The 26607-nt window shown below is 35.0% G+C and overlaps 1 protein-coding gene across 1 annotated transcript in view; it reads left to right on the top strand.

Annotated features, from left to right (window-relative positions):
• NOL11 (nucleolar protein 11) overlaps window positions 1–24812 on the top strand; it is a 32553-nt gene extending 7741 nt beyond the window's left edge. Inside the window, exons 3-18 of the mRNA XM_072645454.1 lie at window positions 165–221; window positions 1541–1689; window positions 3730–3787; window positions 4031–4172; window positions 5542–5730; window positions 7867–7943; window positions 9933–10056; window positions 10497–10606; window positions 16459–16533; window positions 18254–18438; window positions 18604–18729; window positions 18964–19188; window positions 20002–20080; window positions 20422–20514; window positions 23765–23872; window positions 24048–24812. Of these exons, the coding sequence (XP_072501555.1) occupies window positions 165–221; window positions 1541–1689; window positions 3730–3787; window positions 4031–4172; window positions 5542–5730; window positions 7867–7943; window positions 9933–10056; window positions 10497–10606; window positions 16459–16533; window positions 18254–18438; window positions 18604–18729; window positions 18964–19188; window positions 20002–20080; window positions 20422–20514; window positions 23765–23872; window positions 24048–24161 (1911 nt within the window). The 3' untranslated portion in view covers window positions 24162–24812. The remainder of the gene's footprint in view (window positions 1–164; window positions 222–1540; window positions 1690–3729; window positions 3788–4030; window positions 4173–5541; window positions 5731–7866; window positions 7944–9932; window positions 10057–10496; window positions 10607–16458; window positions 16534–18253; window positions 18439–18603; window positions 18730–18963; window positions 19189–20001; window positions 20081–20421; window positions 20515–23764; window positions 23873–24047) is intronic.
• The last annotated feature ends 1795 nt before the right edge of the window (window positions 24813–26607 follow it).

The raw sequence follows: 26607 nt of genomic DNA, 5'->3' as shown, positions 1-26607 counted from the left end.
TGCCTCAAAGAAATTTTTGGAAGATTCTTTTAACATTGCCTCAGATTCTTAAAATTTGATGTACTACTTAAATAACATTTTAACTGTTCAAATATGTGTTCATATGTTTATGCTGTAGTTTTATAGTGAATGGTATTCAGTTATAATTTTTTTTTCTATTTTAGGTTTTGAGAATATGGAAAAATGAAGATGTGAATTTGGATAAAGTGTTCAAAGCAACAGTAAGTTGAAGGATTAATAGCATAGATGTAATTGGGCTATTTGGACAATAGCTATATTATTTGTTTATGCTTTAACCTGTTAAAACTTTGAACTCCTGTAAGACTTTTGGGACAGCTGTTTATGAGTTAACACCAGGACTATCCTACTTTAAGAGAAACCCAAATTATGAATAGATTCAAAAAAAGTTTTTTTAAAATATAGATTTTGGGATGGAGCAAAGAAAAACTTAGGTATATTGATTTTCCCATGTTAGCAACTTCTGGAATGGAAGCTCTCCACAGCTCAGCAACTCCTCTGCAACTTAAAGTTGCCTGGGGCACTTGTGAGGTTGAATGAGTAGGTCTCTGTTTCAGAGGCAAGATTTGAGTCCTGGTCTTCTGATTCCAAGGCCAGCTCTCTAACCAGTATGCCACTTTCTGTCTCTCATACATGTGAATCAGTGATGTGTTATTCAGGTAAAGGTAGAAAAGTCTCATAATATTGTACTGGGCACACCATTGGTTTATTTCATCTAGACGTTTCTTTAACTTTTATGCTAGGAGAGAGACTACGTGGTGTAATGGAAAGACTAGGGGATAAGAAGTCAGGACCTACCTTGGATTGTAGACCCTATCTTACCATTGAGTCACTTGGGCAAATCACTGAACTTCTATTCAGCTATAAAATGAAAGAGTTGGATTACATGAGCTCTGAGGTTCCTTTTTGCTCTAAAAATTACATGACTTGAAATATTAATAGTTGAATTTAAATGAGATGTGTGAATTAATTTTCTTTGTGAGGATTTTCACCTGAGATAAACATTTATTTTTTGAGTCGACGAACAGTTCTTAATTCACATTTGCTTTAAACTGATTCTCTTAGTGCTAATGGGCTGACTTTTTCCCCTCTGGAGTAAGTTCTAGACCCAGCTTTTTGCTGGTAATTAGCAATATAACTTTAGGCAGGTTACAAAACTTAATTGATTTTTTAACCATAAAATGAAGGAATGTATTTAGTAGATGGTTTAAGAAAAGTGAAAAAGAGTTTTAACCAGATACGGGCTTCTTTGTGTTCGAATGCAGTTATGGGAATTTTTTTTTTTTAAGTAATTCTTTGTTAATTCCTGTTGTTATTTACCGATTATGGAGTTGTAACTATAATGTCACAAATTTGTGGCTCAGTGATAGTGTAACTCAATGAAATGCAGTCATAAGCTGACAAAACTAATTAGTAATCATACTGAAATTTCAGGAAGCAGTATTGGTTAATTTGAAATAGTTTTGTGTTCCCACTGTAAACTCATTAAGAATGAAATTAACATACATTGTTTCTCCTGCAGCTGTCTGCTGATGTATACAGGATACATTCAGTACAAAATACTGAACCACTTGTGTTGTTCAGACAAGGTGCTGTTCGAAGGCTAGATGCTTTGCTTGCAGAACCCCAACAGAAAATTGAAGCTGTAATTTCAGATGAAGAAGTTATTACGTAAGTTGCTGCACATCCAAACTGCATTTAACCAAATCAGATACACTTCAGCAGCCGTTCTGAAAGGCATCTTTTTTCCCATATGAAAATCTTATTTCTCTCAGTATGTTGGCCATCATTTTGAATCTTTAGTTCTTTCACCTTTAACATTTCCATTTCCTCACACCTGCAACCACATAGATTGTTTTGAGGAGGTTTGATAACCTAGTACTATACATATTATCAAACGTAAGCTTCCTAGTGCTATTTAGCTCAAATGCAAAACTTTTACATATTTGCATAGTTCAGAAGAATTCTTCACCATAGCATCTCATGACTATTCACAAATGAAACTTAGTGAAACTAGAGGAATTTAAAAGACTTGACCTGAGCTAGAAAAGTTACCAGACATTGGCATCTGGGGGAGGTGGTTTCAAGGTAGTCTTGAATCCTTTTAATGTAATTAATTCTAAGGCCTCTACTATTAAGGAGTAGAGAGAATAGGTGGGAAAAAGACAAGTTTATCTCTACAAATTTGGGGTGATGAGTGTAACCTCCCTTTGCAGTTAGTTCAGTCATTAACCACTTTTTTTGTTCTGTCACTCAGATTTCCAATCAGTGCTAGTGTTACAAAGTATTACTATAAAATAATTTGACTTCTAAGCATGTAACAAATTTTCTTACATATTAATTATAGCATATTTTTATTTTAGGCCTACAGACAGGTTCTGGAAGTAATTCCATACAATTACAATACAGTTTTGAGAAGTGGCAAATAGATATTTAGAGACAGAGACAGATGGGTTTCAGTATATTAGAGATATATATACCCCTTGACTTCATCCAAGGTACTATTGTCCTTCAAAGTATTTGTATATATAAATACATATATATGTATATAAGTATAATACATAAATAATACTAATAAATACATAATCTGTAATATAAACATGATATATAAATACAACAAAATATATGTATGTATTTAAATACATCTGTCTCTTTATTTCAGTCATATCTCAGATCTTACTTCTCATGCAGAAAGTAGTATAATGGAGAAAGGCTTAAATTATGAGTTAGAAGACTGAGTTCAGATCTCACCTCTGTCACTACCTGTGTGACCTGGGGCAAACTTACTCCTCTGTCCTCTGTTTCTTCATCAGTAAAATGAGGAAATTGAACCATATGGCCTTTAAGGTTCCATCCAGCATAATTGCCAAAGAATAAATAGATGACTGCCTATATTCTTCATTCTGCATGTATGGATCCCAGATACTTTTTAAGAGAACAGATTGCTTTCACTTTCAAGATGTAAATAGGTGGTGTCATGTAGATTGTGGATAGAATGAGAAGGAAGAGGACTCAGTCATTGGACTGAGAGGAGCCATCATTGTATTATATTTGTTGTAAATTGAAAGTTGTAATTTAAAGTAAATGCAAAGTGTTCTTGTTACTTGGATAATATAGACAGTAATGACTCCATAGGCTAATTTTGTTGCTGATTTTAAGTTTTTACCATTAATAAAGAAACAATAGAAAGAACATTAGCTTAGAAATTAGACATCCTGGCTTCTAGTCCCTGGTATTCTAGTAGCTGATGTAATCGGGCAAGTCAATAGTAGATTTCGAGTTTGAAGGGATCTTTGAGGCAATCTTGTCTAGCCTAGGCCCTTCATTTTACAGTCAAGGAAACTAAACTGAAACTCACTGAAGTGAGTTCACTTAACTCAAACTTCAACTTAAACTGTTTGTTCATCATCACACAGATATTAAGTGATGAGGCAAAATTTGAACCTAGCTCCTTTAGCTCCAAAAGCAGTACTTTTTTCCACTTAGTTTTCTGTGACACTCATAAAAGGATTAGACTAGAAAAAGGTCTTTTTCATTTCTAGTTCTTTAAATTCTGTGATACAACATTGAAATAAAAGTTTACATGTATATTAATATGCATTTCAACATTTTTAGCTTTATACTAGTATCTAGTTTTTCTTAAGCATTTGTCTTTTAATTTACTGTGCTCTAATGAATGCATATATTTCTATAAAATTTCCATTTTTTCAGATGGACAAAACTTTTCTTGGACTCTAATCAGCCTGTTTTAATATTTGTTACAGAAAAGGTAAGTGTGTCCTCAGAGGTTTCTTGTCCTATTTTGTCGAATGCAAAGAAACCTATGGAGAGAGTTAGCTTGATAATAGACAAAAGTATTTTGAAAGTGGAGTCACAAAGGTATTTGTATTTGATTCTTTGTATTAACATATAGTTTGTACAGACTACTTATAGTTTAAATGCAGTTTTAAATGCAATTTGTTAAACTTTTGATGTTTCTGTGAATGAAACAATATTATCTTTTCTCTTGTAGCATGGAAATTATTTTGTGTATGTGCAAGTATTTAACCCACATAATTTATACAAATATACTCTTTTATGTGGAGAAGAACAACCAGTTACCCTGAGTTTTGCTGCATCTGTGAATGAAAGATTAGTCACTTTGCTATGTCTGAGTAAGTTATTTTCTAAACTTCCAAACTAAGAACTTTTTTCTTTTGAAAAAATTTATACTTTTTTTATTCACATTTTCTTCTAAACATATATACCTTCCTTTATAGCAGTGATTCAAAAGGAAAGAGAAAGTAATCAACAAAATTACCATTATATACTAGGAACTAGGTACAGAAAGACAAAAACCATCTTACTCCTCTTCTCCCCCTGCCCTTTGCCCCTTCAAGGAACTTACGTGCTAAAGGGGAAGCAACATGAAGAAAAACAGCAGTTGAGCAAAGCTTAGCAGTCATCTAACAGTATGTGCAGCATCCTGTGCCCTCTGTCTTCCTTAGTTTCTCAGAAGCTGTGCCAGTAGGGTACAAATAACAGTACTAGATCATACTACAATGGAAGGGCTTTAGGTATGGAACAATTGGACTGAGAAATGAATGCACTTCTGAGGGACCAACTATCTAAGTAATAGCTATAAGCTTGTTAATAGAAAGCCAGCCACAGCAACTCAGTGAAATTTTGTAATAAATAGAACAGTTGTCATCTGCCTTGGTGGAAAGGCTACCTACTAATGAAATTATCTGTATTTCAAAGTATTGTAAGAAATACAGTCAGAGTGTTAATATAGGTTAAATTTATGACATAATGGAATTTGTATATATTTGTTCTTCAATTGTGTCCAATTCTTTTTGACCCATTGAGATTTTCTTGGCAAACATATTAGAGTGGTTTGCTGTTTCCTTCAGCTCATTTTACAGATTAGGAAACTGAGACAAACAGGGTTAAGTGACTTGCACACAGCTAAGTAATTGTCTGAGGTCACATTTGAACTCAGAAAGATGAGTCTTCCTGATTTCAGTCCTGGCGCACTCTTCACTGTGCCACCTAACCTGCCCAGTATATGTTATACCTTTTATTATAAGGGAATCCTCGAAAAGAGTCCATTTTATGTAACTTTAGGTGCACAGTATTTTTGAGTGGTTATTATATATACTTGTTTTTATTGTATATGTCTACATACATGGCATTATTGGTATTATGTGTGATTGGATACTGAGTCCCTGGTTAAGAACTTAGCCTCTAGTGAATTAATATTGTTCTCATTGTTGAAACATAGTCCACTTTGCTATACAGGTAGAAAGCAAGGACTGGTAGGATTTTCTTGTCTTTGGGTTAAAAAATTGTGCTAGTCTATCAACTGAAAGTTTGATTTTTTTAAAAAGAGCTACTACCTTCTTACTGGACCTGGAGTTTTATGAATTACTTGTTTTGGTTAAATTGTATTATTACATTCTTATCTAAAATTGTGAGAAAAGAAGAAAATCTCCCTTCCCCCCAGTAATTAATCCTAAAACCATTTTTGTTTGTTTCCAATAGGCTGTAATGGGTGTATATATGAAACCCTGATACCATTAAATCAGAGTAAACTTGAGGAGAAGCAAGTACTGGTCACATCACTCTTACTAAAGACTTATGTATCTGGCGATGTTCTAAAGGGTGTTTCATTTGCCATCCTTGATAAGGATCATGTAGCAGTCATGGGAACTTCACTCAAGGCTCCTAAAGGTAACTGTCTCCAGTCTGTCACCAAGCTGTGTTCCTTCAAAATGTCTTCTGTAAATGAAAGGACTGAGAAGAATACTATCACATCCACACTACTTCCTGGATTGTGTCACACCTGGATTTTTTCAGTGGTCTCCTAATCTTTCTTTTTACGTCTTCCTAAAACACTTAACACATCTCTTTCTTGTTCAGAAACTTGTCTGCTTTAAAGTTTTTCTTCATATATCTTGAAATACTGATGCTTCTAATCCCACACCTTTCTTTAGCCTTTGTGGCATTTGATATGTCATGAGGAAGATTAGGTCCATTGCTTCTGGACCCAGCAAATTTCTCATAGGGAAGGCTTGCATAGTAGGAACTTGAAATTTGAGTGATTATTCCTTAGCTTAGCAATTTGGTACATAAAGTTCCTATAGCTTAGGAAGAGGAGGACTTCTTTGTTAGCAACCCTCACTCTCAGAAACATCAGGTAATTGGATTGTTTCAGAGCTGAGAACATCCTCAGTGGTTTGGGTGAAATTTTATTCTGTAGGTTCTTTGTGTAACATTTTAAGGAACTTTATATTTGGTCACTACCTGAATTTTGCTTGTACTTCCCAATAGGGAGTTTCTGCTTCAGCAGTGACATTAGTCTCATTGTTACCTATATCGCTCTCTTCCCTCCCACAATAATTCTTTGCCCTTTTTTATTTCTATACCTTTTTCCACACCCTTCCATCCATCAAAGTACTGCCTTTCTTCAAGAGCAAACAAGTTTGTCTTTTAGTTGCCTACACATTCTCCTTTCTGTAATATATTATTGTTTTTAACACTTATTTTGTCACTTTAACAGAATTATAGGTTTAGAACTGCAAGGGACATTAGAAGTCATTTAATCCTAGCCCCTAATTTTTCAAATAAGGGAACTGAGGCTCAGAGACATTAAGTGAATTTCCTAAGGTCACCTAGTGGCAAAGCTGGGATTGAAATGCAGGTCCTGATTTGTATTGTCATTTAGCTGCATGTAACTCAGCATGTCTAAAACAGGATTTAGCCTTCTCCCCAAATTCACCCATCTTCTGCACTTCCTCATTGGTGTTGTTAAGATTACCCAGTCAATTCAGGTTCATGACCTTGGTGTCATCCTCAGATCCTCACTTTAGCCACATATCCAACTCACTGCCAAATCTTTTTGTATCTGTCTGCACAGCAACTTTTATACACTTCCCCTTCTCTCACTTACACAGTGACTACTCTAGTTGAGGCCTTCATGATCTATTGCTTGACTGTTGTTTGCCTCGAGTCTCCCACCATTCCAGGCCATCCTCCAAAGTGGTTTTCATAAAGTGCAGGTCTGACCTTGTCAACACTTTTTTTCTCCTATCCCATTTCCTGCCTCCCCACCCCACCCCAACCCCTGCTCACTAAACTCCTAGGGCTCCATGGAGGTCCTTGAGTGTCAAATAAAAATTACTCTTTTTGACATTTAAAACTCTCCATGATCTCCCCGTATGACCTTTCCATTTTTATTCTTGACTTCCCTCACACATTGTTTAGTCCAGTTATCCAAGCCTACTTGCTGTTCTTCACATACTCCATCTCCCATCTTCTTGTCCCTCATGTCTGCAGTACTCTCCCTCCTCACTCTTAGAATCTTTGACTTCCTTCAAGAATCAGCTTAAATCACCTTGAGTATTAATGCCTTCCCCTCTAAAGTTATCTACTGGCTGTCCAATAACTACCTTGTCTATTTTGTCATGTCACTTTCATTAGAATGTGAGCTCTTTAGGCTGTAGGCTATTTTTACTTTTTCTTTCTTTCCCTAGCACTTAGAACAAAGTCTAACATATAGCAGTTGTTAAATAGATGCTGTTGAGTGAGTAGACAGAGACCATATTTTATATTTGTTTTAAGCCCCACAGTGCTAATAATAAACACATGATGCTTGATATTTTAAGAGTTGCTAAATAACTAAAGTAAAATTTATATATTTTTACATATGTGTGCACATATATATATATCAAACTAACATGGGATTAAGACTTAGGATAAAACTGTTGATATGAGTTTGGAATACTTTGTTTTTACTGTAATGTCTAGGGACACTGAAAATTTGTGCTTATGATACTTTTATTCTAATAACATATTTCTGTTTCATAGAAAGCATATCTATTTGGAATATTAAGTTCCAAACATTACAGACTTCAAAGGAATTATCACAGGGGACCAGTGGCCAGGTAAATTGTTTTGTAATCTTTTCTGGTTTATTGAAAAAAAAAATCTCCAAAAGGTTGTCCTTGGCCCTCTCCTTTAGATTATTTAACTTGGTGATGTCATCAGTTCCAAAGGGTCCAATCATCATCTCCATGCAAATGAAAAATCTGCATATGTGCAGATTCCACATAGGAGTTCATCAGCACTAGAAATTACAAGTCCTGACTTCTCAAAGTTACCTGTACTTATTCCATACTTTGGATCTACCATTTCATTAATATAATTCCTTAAATGACATAACTCACAGTTTATACATATCTTCTAACCTGGTGGTGAGTTTCTCCAGCTTGACTAGGTATACCCTTGGAAGATCAACATAATCTGTTTCTAGGACTCTACTTGAAACATTTTCAGAATGGTAGAAACTTCCAGGGTATTCCCTTTTCTCACCTTCAAACTACAGCGAGACATCAGAGTAGGAACTTGCTTGTGACAAGGAAAGCTTGAGCTACTGATAATCGGGAAAACTAGGAAAATATTCCCACCTGAAAGATTTTCAGTTTCTTAACTAACTTAATACTTAGCTATGGAAGAAAAAAATTTAAAGTCTGTCAGACACATTTTTAAATCACTTCTACAAATTATTGCAGGGAGAGGTTCTGGTTGACCTACTGAGTTCGTTTATCAACCAGATAATATTATAAACAATTTTCTACTAATACATAGAGCATAAGATGAAGAAGTAAAAATTAAAGGCTGTTAGTCTTTATAACAAGCTGTTACCAAATAGAAGGAAAACGATATTACGTACAAAGAGAGGGATAGTATGCATTTATTTGATAGGGTTTTGTAACATTTTATGATATGATTTGCCACAGGGACAGATCAGTCCAGTTGAAGCTTTGTGTTTTTGTTTTGATTGAGTTGACCCATTACCACAGTAGTATATTTGCTCACTGCTAAGAAGTTTAAAATTTAAGATGTCCAAAAACAATTTAATTTGCTAAGAGTATTAATCATGGCAGAAAGAGTTCATGATTTGACTTTAGAAATAGAAAGCCATACAGAAATACAAGGCACAAATGTGCATATTAAACTATTACAGGTTTAAGTCTAGACATTATACAGACAGCTTTATCTTTAAATTAAGCTAACCTGTGATTTGATTTTTTTGTATTCTAAACTACAGCCTAATACCGTTATTTTGCTCTTTAGTGAACTTTATTTCTTTTTTAGTGAACATTTTTCTTTTACTCCTCGATAAATTAAAAGTTCTTATGGAAGCAAGTAAAGGGCGAGTCAGAAATGTTAGAATCATAACATTTGAATGGTAAGAATAATGTAGGAGTAACCATTGTAATTGAAGAATGAGACCAGAGCTTCTGTGAATATAATTTTGAAACTACCCTTAAAAATAATTGAGCTATTTACATTAGTTAGATTTTGCACAAATCAAAGATAATTGTGCATTCTTAAGGTTGTATTATCTGTGTGTTGGCATTGTGCTGCGTTCTCAGCCACTACTTATTAAACAGTACAGTGGATTTCCGTGTATTCTGAAATGTAATAGAAATGAAGAAAGACAGAAGGAGACCCATCCTGTAAATGGCTAACATTTATATAGCATTTTAAGGTTAACAGTGCTGTACATATACCAGATCCTCACAAAAATTTTGTGAAGAAAATGCCATTATTCCCATTTTGCAGATGTGTAAACTCAGTGTCTGCAGCAGAATCTCAGGCCTTCCTCACCATTCTGGACAGAGCTTGATGTCTTCCATGCACCTAACTGCCTCTTTTGTGTAAAATGTGGTTGAACTTTGCCTTGTGCTCCTAGAGCATCTTTTGTGTCCAGCATAGAGCCTTGCATATACTTGATACTCAGTAAATGTTTGTCAAATTACATTGAATTGTCAGGCTTTATTAAATTCAAATTTAAGAGAAGAATAATGAAATTGCAAAAAAAAAAAAAATTTTGTTTTTAGTGTTTGTTTTTTGTTTTAATTTTGTAGCTCTGGTGTTATGGAGGAAAATTGTTTATGCTGCATGGAAAGTTTTTGACTGTGATTCCATTTAAATGTGAAATATCATCATTAGCAGCTGCTCTGGGAAAACTCAGGCATATTCAAGCTCCAGGTATGAGTTGTTGTATCAGTGTTAACGTGCATTTTTCTTGCTCCTGCTCTAATACACTGGCTTCCATAGTTTTCCTATAGGCCATCCTTCTACTTTTGACATTTGCTATTAATAGTAGAAACTCTCAGAGAGTGCCATCCTCCTAGAAAAGCCAGTGTCCAGGGACAATAGGAAAATCCGTAAGTCAAGATAGATACTTGTTCTGTGGTTGTCTCATGGACCTCATCTAGTTGCAAAATCATATTCTGGAGTTTATGGACTTTCATTGTACATAATTTGATTTACTTTCTTATGAGGAAAAGTTACCAAAAGGAATTTTAAGGTCTCTGAATTGTTTTGGTTTTGGTTTGGTTTGTCAAAGGATTGGGGATACAAATTAATATAAAACTATAGTATCAGGCAGCATGATTACAGAAATTATGTATTTTGTGTCTTCACAGGTACCCAAACTGTGTCCCACTTTGTAAACTGGGGAACATTTCAAGGAGATGGACTTGAATCCCAAAATTCAAATAATTTAGCACCTGTTAAAGGACAGTCAAAGAGAAGTGTAAGTTAGAGCATTTTTATGAATGTATTATTGCCCAGCATAAATGTCCAATGAGGCAAATATCAGAAAATCATCATTTCAGATCCAAGCATTCTTTTAAAATTTGGTAATCCATTTATGCATCAATCCACCAAACATATATCAAGCACCTGCATGTGTAGGCATTGTGCTAGGCACTGGGACCACAGAACTGAAATGATCCTTTCAACAAGAACTTCTACCAAGGACAGAAATTTGGACTAAAGCACAAGCTTGGAAGGCAACATGGCACAGTGGAAAGAAAAATATGCGTGGTGCTGTGTCAGAGGACGTTGCTGTCTGGGTGACACTGAACAAATTGCTTAACTTTTCTGTGCGTCGTTTTCCTCATCTATACGAGGCAGCATTGTTTAATGGATAAGGTGCTAGACTTGAAAGATGACCTAGGTGTTAAAATCCCATCCCAGACACTTTTTTGGCTTTATGATCTTGGGCAAGTCATTTAACCTCTATGTGCATCAGTTTCCTCATCTGTAAGTGAAGAGTCAATGTTTTCTAAGGTTCTTTCCAGTTCTAAATCTGTGCTTGTATGATTTTCCGTTGGGGACAGGGGGAGAGGAGGAGTGGCATAGGTGACCAAGGTCCCTTCTTGTTTTGAATCTGTGAATTAGTTTAGACCTTTATCACCTTCTTCTCTCAAGTGAGTAGTTACAGTAGCTTCCTAATTGGTCTCAGTGCTTTCAGTCTCTTTTCTGTCCGATCCACTTTCCATTTAGCTGGCATATTGATATTCCTGAAACACAGGGCCTGACTGAGTCTCTTCTCTGCTCAAGAAACTTAATGTATTTCCCCATTGCCTCTAGATTTAAAAATACAAACCCTTCTTTCTGGCACTTAAAACCCTTTTTAATCTGGTTTTAATCATAGATATCACAGAATTTGGTAATCAAAAGGCAGTTTAGTAGCCATCTAGTCCAAACTAAACCTGAAATGAATTCCTAACTGTGCTATTCTTGTGTTGTCCAACTTGAAGGAGTGGGGGCCTACTGCTTTTCAATGTAGTCCATTCCACTTTTTGACCAGTTTAGTTGTTAGAAAGTTTTTCTGACATCAAGCCTATATTTTCCTCTTTCATCAGTGCTTCTAATTCTGCCCTCTAGGCCAAACAGAACTAACCTAATCCTTTTTTTTCTCATGATGACTGTTGAGGACAGCTATCCTGCTTTCCCTGAGTCTTCTCCAGGCTAAACATCTCTTGATTCTTCAAGCCTCATCTGACATGGACTGAAGACTCTTTACTATCCTAGTTTGCTTTCTCCTGGATACTCTTTGGCTTGTCATTGTTTTTCTTAAGCTAGGGTGCCCAAAACTAGATAGTTCTCTAGATAAAAACTGAGGGGTGTAGAGCACAGTGGGATTCTCACCTCTGTATCCCAGGAAACTCTCTCCTCTTGATGCAGCCCAAGACCACATTAGCTTTTTTAGCTGCCACATTTCACTGATAACTTACATGTTGTGCTTGCAATACACCAAATTCCCCAGATCTTTGACAGACAAATTGCTGTCTAATCATATACCTCCCTCATCTAATACTTGTGAAGATTGTTTATGTTTTTTTTGTACCAAAGCATAAGATCTACCTTATTGAATTTCATCTTAAGATATTCAGCCCAATCTCCAGTCATCAGTCTTGGTTTGTATCCTAACTAAGTCATTTAGTGTGTTACCTATCCTTTCTAGTTTTGTGTCATCTGCAAATTTGGTAGGCGTGCCATTTATATTTTGATCCAAGTTATTGATCAGAATGTTAAATAGTACAGGGCCAAACATTGTACCCTGGGCTACTCCACTGGAAACCACCTGAGACACTGATATTGAACAATTAACAGATGTTCTGATTTCAGCCATCCAACCAGTTCTGAATTTGTTTGTATCTTTACATCTCTTCCACAAAAACAATCTGAGATAAACTTCTAACAAAAACTTTTCTACAGTTCCCCTCATCGACCAGTTTTCTGATTCTGTCAGAAACAAAAATGAAATTACTTTGGCATGATCTGTTATTGATGAAACCAGACTGGCTCTTGTAATCACGCTTTCCCTTTCTAGATGTTCACCAATATCCCTTTAATATTCCTTTCCAAAATTTCCCCAAGAATCAAAGTCAAGCTTACTGGTCTAGAATTTGCAGATTGTCTTTCTTCCCTTTTTTGGAAATTATGGCATTTGCCCCTCTCCATTCTTGTGATACGGCCTATTTTCCACATTCTTTTAGATATTACCTACAGCAGCTTAGCAGTCTCATCTATCATTTTTTTCAGTTCTGGACTAAGTGACTTGTATCCATCTGAGGCAGTCACATCCTTTCTTCTGCAGACTTATATTGGTTCTCAGCTCCCTGTTAGCCATAAGCGGAAAGAAACTAAGAGGTGAACAGCTCTGTCTTCTCATTTGTATAGAAACAGTTGGACCCATAAGAACAGTTGAGATTTTTCAGATGGGTGACTAGAAAGGGGTCCTTGGCATAGGCCTCTTCTTAGGAAATGGGACTTATCAAAGGAACCTGAGAGGAGTGAGGAGATCCATTTGTAGATCCAGTGAGGAAGAGAATCTAGAGAGCAACGTCAGGGAAATCGAGAAAGGAAAGAATAACTAGGTCAGTCAGATGTTCAGCTATATGAGAAGCATCAGAGAGGTCAAGGAGCATGAGAATTGAGAAAAGGTTATAAGAATTTTCAATTTAAAATTTATTGATAACTTTGAAAAGAGCAATTTTATTGGAATGGTGGGGTTAGAAGTCAGATAACAAAGTGTTGAGAAGTCAGTGGCAGGTGAGAAAGTGGAAACAACACATGCAAATTGCATTTTCCTATTTTGGTTTCAAAGAGAGGAGATAGAACATTAGCTTGAAGTTGGGTGAGTCAGATTTTTAAGGTTAGAGATATATGAGCATGTTTGTAAGTGACAGAAAAAGAGACAGTAGATAGCAATTGAAGATTATAATGAGAGCTAATCATCAAGCTCTCAGGAGAAGGGATAAAGGGCACAGGTAGACAGGTTGACTTTGACAAAAAAGAACTGTCTTTCTCTAAGATTGGAATCTCAAGTTGTTGTTTCTTTGTTCTCAAAAAGGACCAATGGTATTACAAGGATGATGTCTTGTGTATGAATTGGATTTGAGTGAGGCAGAGCTCTGCAAAGTCCTCAGTAAAGGAGAAGAAAGCTGGTCATTTTCCTAAGGTGATTTGAGGTATAGAAAGGGAGAGAAGAGGGAGCTCTTGTGTGCAAATGGCTAGCCCCAGTTTCTTGGTAAAATATGAGATGAAACCCTTTGCTAAGGAGGAATTAGGAAAGGGTGGTTCACATGGCTTGGGGAAAGAGGAGGTTTGGAATGGATCCTGTGTGGATAATGATGATAATAATAAATGAAGTAATGAAAATCATTTATTAAGGATTAAACACTGCTAATTGCTGGTGTTACAAATAGAAAAGCAAGACAGCCTCAAGGATCTTACATTCTAGTAGTGGTAAACTATGTATAAAATATATAAAGAAGTCATTGCCAGGAGAGAATATTTTGATTTAAGAAGTCCTGGAATGGCAAGTAGAGCCATAGGTAAATAATTTGAGGCCTGCTTTCGAGAAGAAATGATAGTATTACTTGGTATTTGCCATTTTCAGAACAAGAGACTGAAAGTATCATATGGAGGGTAGGGTGGGGAGAAGGGTTACAAAGGGGTGAAGAACAGTTGATGAGGATGTGAAGTGTGGTCTGGACCCACCTGGCTATATATAGGAGGGAGTTAATCAGGGGAAAAAAGTGAGGCATGAATGTGAAGGCACAATTAAGATGAGATCACTAATAACATGAAATAACATGACTTCTAGTAACTTTCAACAGCTTAAAGTAGATGTTGGGAGTAACCCAGGGTTGCAGTTTGGCAAGAAATGAGGGTGCTAGGACAATGGCAAAGGGTCCAAGAGTAAAAGACAATGAAAAATTGAACTGTGTAGAGCATCAAGATCTGAAAAGGAAGGAAGGAGAGACAACAAGTTGCCAGTCTGGGCCTTATCACCTCTTGCCAGATTGTATTAGGTACCTATTAACTCTCCCAGTCTTTCCCTTCATCATTCAGCTATCATATATTGAACACCCACTAAGTGCCAGGCACTGTTCTAAGTGCTGGGGATACAAAGAAGCCAGCACAAACAAAAATTAGGGCCTGTACTTGAGGGAGTCATAATCTAATGTGTTAGCAGGAGACAGTCTACAAACAACTGTGTACAAAAGGATGTAAGATCCATTGACAGTCTTTGGAGTCACTAAGATTAAGAAAGACTAGGAAAGGCTTTTGTGGAAGGTGATAACTTTAACTGACACTTGAAGGAAACCTGGAGGCAGAAATGAGGAGGAAAAGAGTCCTGAGCATGGGGGACATCAGTGAAAATGCTGGGGGTTGGGAATGTTATCTTTGAAGAACAAGGAAGCCAGTGTCCTTGGATCAGGAGTGTGTAAGGCACAGGTCTGATGATATTTAAATATCTTCAGTGACTCCGTTTTCTCTAGAATAAAAAGAAAATTCCCCAGCATTTAAAGAACTCAGCAGCCTTACTCTAACCTCATTTTCCAGACTGATTCCCTTTTTTACAGTCTATGTTCCAGCCAAACTGGACTGCAGTTAGGTTCTTGAAATCTCTGTCATTCCATTTGTGAAATGAATTGTGTATTTACACAAGCCACCCCTTATCCATACGTATGTGTCCTTCTCAAACAGTCTCACCGCTTTAGGGACTGGATTTGCACTTAATAATTGGATTGAAGCTATATTATTCACATCCTAATTACCAAGTCTTGCTGGCCCATCTCACCTCTCTTTTAGTGGATTCTTCGAATTAGTATGTTCCTAAGTGACTTTCCTGCATTCTATCTTTCCCCTCCAGTCCATCTTCCCACATGGCTGCCACAATAGTTTCCTAAAGCATGGCACAGGTCTGACCATTGTCCCTCTACTCAAAAAACTTTAGTAGCTTTAGAATAAAATACATATTTTTGGCATTTAAAGTCCTTTATGGTGTGTCTTCAAACTGTTTTTACAGACTTCTTTGACATCACCTCATCAATTTCAGTCATACTGGCATATTTTCTCTAATCCCTATGCAGCAAGCGTTACATCTCCTGCCTTGGTGCCTTTGCCAAGGCTATCTCTCCTGCCTGAAATGCTACTCCTCCTTTTCCTGTTATGAAATTCTCAGCTCCATTCAAGGCTCACTTCAAGTGCTACCTCTTAAAGGAAGCCTGTACTGATTCTTTCTGTTATTAATCTCTCCTCTCGCATCTCCCACGCCTCTCTCCTACACTGTGTATTTACGTTAAATTTTGTATTGAGGTCTCTGTTAATGTGCTTTTCCCATGTTAGAATGAAAGCTGCTTGAGGGGTTGGAACCACTTTCATTTTTGTCTTTGTATCCCCATCACTTAGCACAGTGCCTGGCATAGCATATGCATTTAGTAAATGCTTATTAAATTGTCCTCAAACAGCTTAAACTTTTAGATAACCCGCCCAGAAGACAATGAAGCAAAATTGTAGGAAAAAGAAACTTGAAAGGGAAGAAAGGGGTGAGAAGCATAGCAGCACCTCCCCACTGTGTAGGGATACTTCTTTTCTCTTCCTGATTTACCTCAATCTTAGGTATTAAGGCTGGCACTGTAATCATCATGACAAAATTTCACAGTAACAAAATAGTTTAGATGTTTCTGAGTTTGTTTTGCCTCTGATACAAAGATACATTAATCTTTTGAGGAAGTTTGTTTCTACTAGATCTTTTTTTTTTTTTAATTGCTTCAAGATCCTAATGAGTTTATTTAATTCTAGTTAAGGACAAGAAGAAATGAGACCAGGTCTCAGCTGGAGGATTCAACAAACAAAAAGTTTTTATCAGGTATAAAGGTAAGTAAAATAAAGTAATTTCTTGGCAAATTGCTAAATTTGGCAAATATCAGAAATAAATTATTTTTATTCCTAAATCAATTAAAATTTCATTTTAATTTCCATTTATATGTACAAGTATTCAAATATAGAAACACAAACAATAACCCCAAAAAAAAAGATTAAAATCGTTCGTTTTGGTCAGTCAATAAGCATTTATTAAGCCTCTTATTATATGCTAGGCACTATGCTAAACTATGTCTATAAACTTTTGTTCTTTACAGATTAATTATTTAAATATATATTCACTTTAACATACAAACCTATGTTTCTCTGACTTTAAAATTTTTTTTTCCATTCTTGTGTTTTGACAAGCATAAGGTTCTGTTCAGGACAATTTTTAAGTGTGGGTATTAGGGTAACTTTTAAATGTAAAGTGAGGTTTTCAAGGATACTAAAAAACTTAAGCCTTGTGCAAAGGAAATGCAGTAAAACATCAATTAGAATTTTTTAGGAAACAGAAACTTCTGCTTGAAAATTTTAAGTGCATGGTTCTAACTGACATAGAGCCTGGCACATAGTAGGTGCTTAATGATGCCTTTTTCTTGCTTAGTATGGTGTAATAATTGAATATTTGCTGATCATTCCCAAAATTTCTTCCCATTGTGTAGATTTAGGAGCATAGGATATTGAATTGAGGTTGTACCGCTACCAGACCACATCCTAGAAGCTGCCTTTTAATATAAACTTCAGATAACTTGTTTTCTTGGAGATTTGTCTCTTTCTCTTAATGGTGGAGTGCTAGGTAATAGTAACTCTTGTTAAATAAAGTTTTTCTGTATTTGAAAATGGCATTACTTGGAATTTTAATTTTGATCCTTGCTGTATCTTTCAATCTGAATCCAGTACTTGATGATAAAGAAAATATATTGTCTTAACAGAATGAGAATTGAAACCTCTTAGCACTTCTTTTTTGAACACTGATTCTTTACAGGATGTGATCCTTGTTTTAATATTTTGAAAATTGTATTTCAGTACCATTGATTTCCTTTGTATCCTATGAATTTAATTCTTTGCATTTAAAAACATTCTGAGGAGAGGTCCCTCTGTTTCATTCACCAGCAGCTAAAGGGGCCCCAGAACCTCTATTTGAGAAAATATTATATTTCGTAAAGAGAAGACTAAGTTGTCCATAAGGCCTAAAGAGATAGAGAATCTTGAGATACAAAATCTGAATATGAAACTGGGAACTAAGTGCACTGGATTAAATTCTCTCTATCTCTATCCCTTCATAGAGTATTTAAACTTTCACAAACATTTCTTTGTGATCTTGCTTAGCTTATGAATAAACAAAAGCTGACTAGCCCTGTAGCCTCATGAAATGTATTGTGCCTTGCGCCCTCTTCCCCCCCTTTCTTATTTATAAAAAGAGCCAGTTGAACTAAATGATCTTCTCCAGGTTATTAGTTTATGATTACAGTTTACTTATATATGAGCCATTGAATCATACATTGACTAAAGCAACAATTTAGTTGTCCTCCAAGGAGTTTAACTTAGAATCCACTAAACTGCAGTTTTATTAGAGTGCAATCTTTACTTACAGAATATCAATTTTCATTTCATAAGCATGAATGATACTAGTAATTGAGTGAAAATGAGAAAATACTCTATTCATAATGCTTTAGAATTTTGATTTAATAGCATGTTATCAAAACAGACTGGAATTCCACTTATTTTTCAGGATGCTTCTGAAAAACACCTTGAACAACAGCTGAGTAAGTTTTTGGCTGATAAACGGACACCTGAATTTCAAATTACTGTTGGTCACATAGTAACAGAATTAGTGGAAAGGTGTAAGGCAGAACCAGCATTTTATCCTCAGAGTAGCCTGGTACAACTCATCCAAACTCAAGTACTTTCTTACAGGTAAAAAATTTTTCTTGTTTAAGGATAGCTTTGTATGTATTACATTCTTGTAGTATGTTGCATAAAATTCCAGCTTTCATATTTGGGGGGGAAGATTACAGAATATTTTTACAAGTTAAATTTGTGTGGTATTTTAAAATATTACATCTTATATTTTTCTCTCAGTTTGTGCCCTGATTTGATGGCAGTTGCCTTGGAAAAGAGAGACGTACATTTATTACAGCTCTGTCTACAGCAGTTCCCTGACATTCCTGAATCAATTACCTGTGCTTGCTTAAAGGTTTTCCTAAGGTAAAGCAAACTGTTTTTTTCCTTTGTTTCAGTTCTTAGTATATGTTACTATTATTGTTGTTTAACTACAGAAATTTTAAGAATGCTTAGAAAATTAAGTCTGGTATTCCTGTGACTTGGAAAGAAACTGTTATTTTTGGTTGTAGTAATGTGTTGTTAGAGAGGGAGAGGAAGTAGGATGGGATCATTATAATTAATTTCATACTTACTGATGATGTATCTTTTTTCTTGTAGCATTGGTGATGACAGCCTTGAAGGGACAAATGTGAATATGGAGTCAGTTATTGGTTACATTAACTTTGCCCAAGATGAGAAAATGGGAAAAACAGATGTTGTTCAAAATGGTTTTAGTCCAGTACTTTTAGAAGAGAATAATTTTGATGACAAGTTAAATAAACTGGATGATACGATGAATACTACCCTAACATGTCCTGTAACTCCCCCAAAAGCAGCTTTACTGTATCCTTTGAAACATGAATTTTTTGTGTGTATCTTTTACCAAATGGTAACCTTAGTTTACAAAAAATATCTTAGAGTAAGCCAAGGATATTATTTCATGTTGTAGAATGTTAATTTAGTATTAAAGTGGTTGAGAGGCATCATTGTATAGTGGATAGAGAAGCCAGACTCAGAATAGTATGGGTTCAAGTTCTGCCTCTAATACTACATTCTGACTGTAGCATCATGAACAAGCCACAGTGCTTCTCAGTGTCCCGGTGATTCTCAAAAATTCTAAGTTACAGATAAGTTTGTGCTCTGCATGATGGAAGGAATTTACACGACTAGGAACAATGATAAAATCACAGCTCTGTACCAATTGAAATGGTTGGGTTTTCTTTTTAAGTGAAGTAAATTGTAACAGTGGGTATTTTCAGGGCTGTTTACCTAAACCAAGTTCTTTTAATCAGTTAAGGAAATTGAATTCTTCTAAAGAGTTCTAATTTCTAAACATCATAATCAGTGTTCCTAGTATGAAGTCTTAAATTTTAATATTTAAGTGGCAGTTCACCAGACAACCAAAAGTAACTGCTTTCTCAGTGTCAGTTTGCTAATTAGCACTTATAAAAATATCTTTTTATTGTTCTGAATAAAAGATTCATGCATACAGAAGATAAGCATTTTCAGTATCTAAGGATTTAATACAAAAATACTTAATAATAGAGTTAATCCTTTTCCTTAAAAATTTCATACAAATTTAAGAAAGTATTTTTATAATATAATCTTTTTTATATATCTTTAAGGTGATGTTTATTTTCCTTAAGTTGTAAATAGAAATGCAATTCTCCATTCAGCATATAGTGAAACATTTCTTTTGCCGAATTTGAAAGACCTCACCGTGCAACATGTCATTGTAAGTCCTCTTTCGTAAAGAACTTCCTGTTGAAATTAGATTTCTCTTTTAGGTTTTGCTATCATTTAGTCTCCTCATGAAAACAATAGCATGGCACAGCTGTCATGTTCAGTTAAAATTGGATTTGAGAAGTTGGGGAACTTGGGGAAGATGAATGGACTTGTAGTATTTACTCCACTTTAAGTCTAAGAGCACAGCTGAAAGTAAAGAGACACAAAAAGAGACACAGAATAAATAAATGAAACAGGAAAGGGTTGAAAAACTTTTCTTGATGAACTAAGTATTTGCATTGGAGTAACTTGTATAACAAAAATTTTTGTTGTCACTTTTCTTTGTCCTAGCTTTTTCTCCAGTATTTACATTTCCTTTATGAGAAATGTAGTGAAAATGCTAGTATGACTCTTCCTGGACCCTGTCCTCCAACCCTGAACCAGGTGAGACAGTGGTACATTTACTTTGTTCTCAGTAGCTGAACAGTTAACTCTGGTTATAGGCAGGGTTTGGGGGGAAAATATGATTGGTGACAAAAGTTGAATTTCATCGGACTCCTGGTCCTTACACATGACCATTACAATAGATTTTTCTTTCTTTGTCACCTCAAAAAAGTAATAATCCATTTGGCAGTAGTATTTAAAACCTGATTTTTTTGTAAACTTCTCTTCCCTATAGCCTTTTGTACTCCTTGAATTCATGGAATAGTGGAAAGGAGTGTTGGACCTGTGTCAAGAGAGACATGGATTTTCCCACAACTGATATTAGTCTTATGTCACAAGTTACTTAACTTCTCTAAGCCTCAGTTTTATAATTTTCAAAATGGGAATAATAATTGTACTTAGTCTGAGAAGGTGATAATGAAGCTCAGATGAGATTGGGTTTGATAGCACTTTGTAAATATTAAAGTGCTTTATAAATGTCAGTTATTATTTCTTGTTCAGTAGTTTAGGGAAAAACTGTCTCGGGCCAAATACAACTACCTAGTTCTTCTGCTTGATATTTAAACTTGATATCATCTGCTTGATGATGGTGCAGAGAAGCAAAATGATATTTTAATTGAACAAAAAGTATTGAAATATAAACTTACTAAAAATAAAAAGTAGTAATCAATCCACAGTTATTAAACACCTACTACGTGCTGGGGATACAGATACAAAAAAGATAATCCTTGCCCTCCAGGAGCTTATGTGAACCTTTCCATTTCTATAAATAAATCCACATGATTCAGCCATCTGTTTTAGAGTTCTTTGTCCACATATTGTTGGTTGAGTTCATGTGGATATGGCCCCATTGATTCCATTCTTGAATTTTAGTCATGAAAGGCTGTATTCAGCAAATGCAGTGACATACATCTACTATCAGCCTTTACTATTTTTCTGTGAAGTGATACTGTTGGCCTCAGAAATATTTTTATTAAGTTTTAACTTGTTTAGTATGCACTCCAAGAACATTTATCAATCTTCCTTTGTTGACAAGACATTGTTAATCTTTGTATAACTGCTTTGGAGTTGATAGGACCTATATTTACCTTAATATTGTAAGTGCTGTGGTTTGGATACTTTCTGTTATTGTTGTTATAAATATTGTGATCATTAATTTTGAGGATTATATATTCCCATCCCCTAACTGCTTTTCCAAAATTTTAGAGGTAATATAATACAGATTTTTAAGAAAAACTTTATAGTCATAACCTGTAATAAATGTCAAATTTATTGGAGTGGTCTTGTCATTGGCAAATTTTAAAAATAAATTTTTTTATTTTGTTAAATATTTTCTAATTACATGTAAAAACTTACACGTTAAATTAATTACATGTAAATTACATGTGAAAAATTACATGTAAATACATGTAAAAATTTTGTAACATTCTGTTTTAAAATTTTGAGTTACAAATTCCGTCACTTCTCTGGTCCCTCCTCCCATTTGAGAAAGTAAGCTTATCGATTATATCAATATGCATGTGAAGTCACTTAAAACATTTCCACATAAGCCATATCGCAAAAGAAAACAGACAATAATAACAAGAAAAATAAAATTTAAAAATGGCTCAGTTTTCATTCAGAATACATCGGTTCTCTGGAGATGGATGGCATTTTTCATTATGGGTCCTTTGGAATTGTCTTGGATTATTGCCTTGATCAGAATAGCTAAGTTTTTCACTGTTGATCATTGTAACAATATTGCTGTTACTATATACATGTATATGTATATAGTTCATGTAAGTCTTCCTATGTTTTTTAACCATCTCCCTTGTCATATCTCTGGTTTTTTGAATTTTTTTTTTCAAATTACATATAAAAACAATTTGTAACTCATTTTTTAAAAAAATTTTGAGTTCCCAATTCTCTTCCTTCCTCTCTTCCTTGAGACAGCAGGCATTTAGATATAGGTTATATGTGTGCAATCATGCAAACATATTTCCATATTGTCCATGTTGCAAAAGAAAACAGACAAAAAGAAACAAGAAAAAAGAGAGTTTAAAAAAATATCCTTCAATCTGCATTTATACTCCATCAGTTTCTTTCTCTGGAGGTAGATAGCATTTTTCATCATGAGTTCTTCAAAATTGTCTTGGATCTTATGTGACCCAAGTGGTGGATTTTATAGCTTTTTGGGCATAGTTCCCAATTGTTCTCCAGAATGATTGGACCAGTTCACAACTCCACCAACATGCCTTAGTGTCTCAATTTTCCCCCATCCTTACCAGCATTTACCTTCTTTCTTGTCTGTCATGTGTGAGGTGACATCTCAGTATTGTTAATCAGTAGTGTTCTAGAGCATGTATTTTCCATATGACCATCTTGATAGCTTTGATTTCTTCTGAAAACTGCCTGTTCGTATCCTTTGACCATTTATCAGTTGGGAAAATTGTATAAATTTGGCTCAGTTGTGTGTGTCTATATATTTGAGAAATGAGGCCTTTATCAGAGAACCTATTAAAAAATTTTCTAGTTTCTTATTTTCCTTCTAATTTTTGGTTGCATTGATTTTATTTGTACAAAAACTTTTTAATTATAATTGTATTGTCTGCAGTTATTTTAAATGGGCAAATAATGTTTTGAGAAGATAGAACCTTATGATATAAAATCGTTTGTTATGATCTACTGTTTTTAATAGATTAAATATAAAGGTTTTAAATAATAGTCTAGTAGGTTTTTTCATATTCTGGCATGTGTTTAAGCCCCATACTGACTTGCTTGCCCTTTGGGCCTTTGGAAACAGTGTTTTTTGATGAAAATTAAGTGAACTAGGCAGCTTGGAGGATATAAAATTACACATTACTGTTTTGAAAGTACCTAGAAATCACCACTGTTATGAGGTTATGGCAGATTTAGTCCCACATGATCTCATGCTTATGATCTGTATACACCTTTCAGAGTAGAGCAGAATTGAGTCACAAAGCAGAACAGTTAGATTGTTTCACAGAAGAGGCAAGTAGTGTCATAGCTCAAAGTCTTGAATATATTTTTTAGCTTTATTGGTATTAATCATATCAAATAATCCAATAATCTTAAAGTGGTTCTTGTAATGTAAACCAAGTTTTAGAAAGAGGACCTCTCTATTTCTTAGGACTGTCCATCTATAAGTTAAAAAGTCCAGCTATACCTTAAAAACAACTTTTTCTAGAAATTGTTAGACATGGCAGGTTCTGCACATTCCAACAACCTTTATTTTTCTATTTGTCTTCAGATTATGGATTGGATCTGTCTACTGCTAGATGCTCATTTTACAGTTGTTGTGATGATTCCAGAAGCAAAAGGAATATTGGCAAATCTTTACAAGTTTGTGAAAGCCCAGGTATGTGAATATTGGATACATAACAAGATTCATTTTTGTTTCCCTTTCAGTAAAGTGCCAATTATCACCTAAAATTCTACTGATAATAAAATTATGATGCTAAATAGTTATTAGCCACATGGAATTTGTTTACACATAAGCATTATTAAAATGTTACTTTCTAAATTCTTTTTAGGTATGGGTTTATTCAGAACTCAACAAAATTGAAGGAAGTTTACAGCAGCTACAAAAATTGCACCAGCAGAGAAATATGGGATTGTATTCCATTGAAGTGCTTGAACTCATCTGAGATTAGTGTCCATTATGTAGAGACTTTTTATGAAGACGTTTTCCTGAGTGGACACTGTTTTCCTCTTCATCCAGCTAAGCAGAGGAATTTGGTTTATGACTTTGTTTTGATGTCAAAACAAGTTTCAAAGACCAAAGGGATCACAACTTGTTTCTCACTTGATGAGAGATCTGGGTTTCATACTGACCTGTTTTAATTTTATAGATGATTGTTGGAGAAAATGGAGAGTTATATTCTGGAACTCACTTACAAGTAAAACTTGGTTGATTTTAAGTAAATTTATTTGTGTGTGGATAAAAATCTGATTTCTGACAAAAATTTTTTGAGTAGTATTTCTTAAAAAACAATTACCATTGAAGAAATAGAAGAATTTATTTTAGTTGAATAAGAAAGCTCCCCCAACTCATCAGTTCTCGTGACCAAACATTCGGAATCAAAATTGAATCAAAGGATCTAACTGTTTGCTAGTCATCTTTTAACTCTTATCTTTTTAAATACTTGTTGATTGTTTGACATAATCTGAAAGTGTGTAAACAGCAAAAGTAAATTCCAACAAGACACAAAACGTATTTTTACTTGTCCTCCTCCCCACATGGTACAGAGATGGCAGCCATATCCCAATAAACATACAACACCTTTAATTTAAACCTATTTTTTCCTCCAGTGCTTTATGTCTATAAGTTCTAAATATTCTGTTTCTCCACAACCTCTCTAAGGTAACTTTATATCTTCTATTCAGTAACAAGAAATATCTTTTATTTCTAGTTAAAATAATGACCAATTTGTGTTCTGTATTTTGTTTTTATAGCATCAAGAATATAAATACCAAGTATAACACTTGTAAATATTGTCTTCATGGTTGATTGAACTATTATACTGTTTGGATAAAGAAGTTTTTTGTGGAGAGAAATTATGGATATTTTTGCTTCTTGAGAATACACCTTGAATTATTTGTTAACTTTAGAGTAATGAGATCCTGCAGTTCTTTAGGTCAATGATCTCCAAGCTTTTTTTTTTACCTTATACTTTCTAGTAAAAAAAGTTAGCGCATGCTCCCTCACATATATATGTATTTTCTACTGTAATGATAGTTTTATGGATTAGAAAACTTAAATGAAAATAGAAACTTAAAAAAGATGAAATAAAGATAAAATAATATTTGATCCCAGAGTCAATAGGGAGCAGTGAAGTAATTTGAATTAGGGAGTGACTTTAGGAAGAAAGTACTTTAGCAACTCTGTGCAGGAGAGAGAGATGCTTGAATCAAGGAGACTAATTAGGAGACTATAACATTAAGCCAAGTAGTAGGTAGTGAGGGCCAGAACCAGGATAGTGGCTGTGTGATTAGAGAGAAGGGGAAAGATTTGAAAATGGAAATTACAAGATTTGTTAACTGACTGGATATGTGGAGGGAGGGTGAAGTGCTGAAGGTGACCCTGAGGTTGTGACATACTTGGTTTACTAGAGAGTTGATATTGCCCCCAGTAGAAATAGGGAAGTTTGGGAAAGGGATGGATTTCGGGAAAAAGACAATGTAAATAGATCTATCATCTGTCTCAACATATTCTTGCTTGCTTATTTTGTGCAATTTGCTATATCCCATCTAAAATTAAATAGGGAGAGAAGGCTGTTATTCATGGGTCACTTCCACAGAATGTAGAACTTGTTCAGGATTCCTGCCTTAGCTTCAAGGTTATTGGAGAGGGAGAGTAAGAAGCAATAGACTGGGTGAAGCAGAAAAAGGAGAATTTTCCCTGTAACACCTGGTACAGCAGGTTATAAATATCTGCAGGACCAGCTTACAGTTCAAAAAGGGAAAGGCTCAGGGCTTGTGTGTTGAAGGAGGAGACAGGTGGTGTAATGTGGGGAGAAAAAGTTAGGAATGGTTGCATGAGGGGCAGATCCTACAATTAGATTTTCTGAGTTGATTGTGCTCATCTTCCTCCCCTTTGATGGACTGATCTCATGGTCCCTTTGTGGTCAGGCCCCAGCCCATAAATTTTGAGGTTACTTTTCTAGATGATGAATTCATTTTCATTTGTGGGGGGGTATAGGAAGCCAGATTATAAGATATAAGTGTGTAAAATAAATAACTTGAAACAGTACATGAGGTGATTCCCCAGTGGCTAGGCTTAATTAAATACTTCTTATATACCAGGTGCTGTGCTATTAAGTATTGGAGATAAAAATACAATAAGAGACAGTCACTTCCCTCAGTGATCTTACAGTTTTATAGAGGAAGACAATACATGTAGGAAAGTAGAAGTTAGGGAGATATTTTTTTGTGTTGGGAAGATCATGGAATGGTGAGTGGTGCCATAAGGACTGTCATATTCTTTCTGAGAATTGTGAATGGATGGCCTTTCAAGGGGCAAAAAGTAGATGAGGTGAGAGGTAGTAAAAAGTTCACTGCTGCACAGCCCAGCCAGAGAGCAGCTTCCTGATG

This window comes from Notamacropus eugenii, chromosome 2 (genome assembly GCF_028372415.1).
Source record: "Notamacropus eugenii isolate mMacEug1 chromosome 2, mMacEug1.pri_v2, whole genome shotgun sequence".
Lineage (NCBI taxonomy): Eukaryota > Metazoa > Chordata > Mammalia > Diprotodontia > Macropodidae > Notamacropus > Notamacropus eugenii.
The sequence above is the reverse complement of the archived record's forward strand: the minus strand, read 5'-3'. Positions and strand labels throughout refer to the sequence as shown.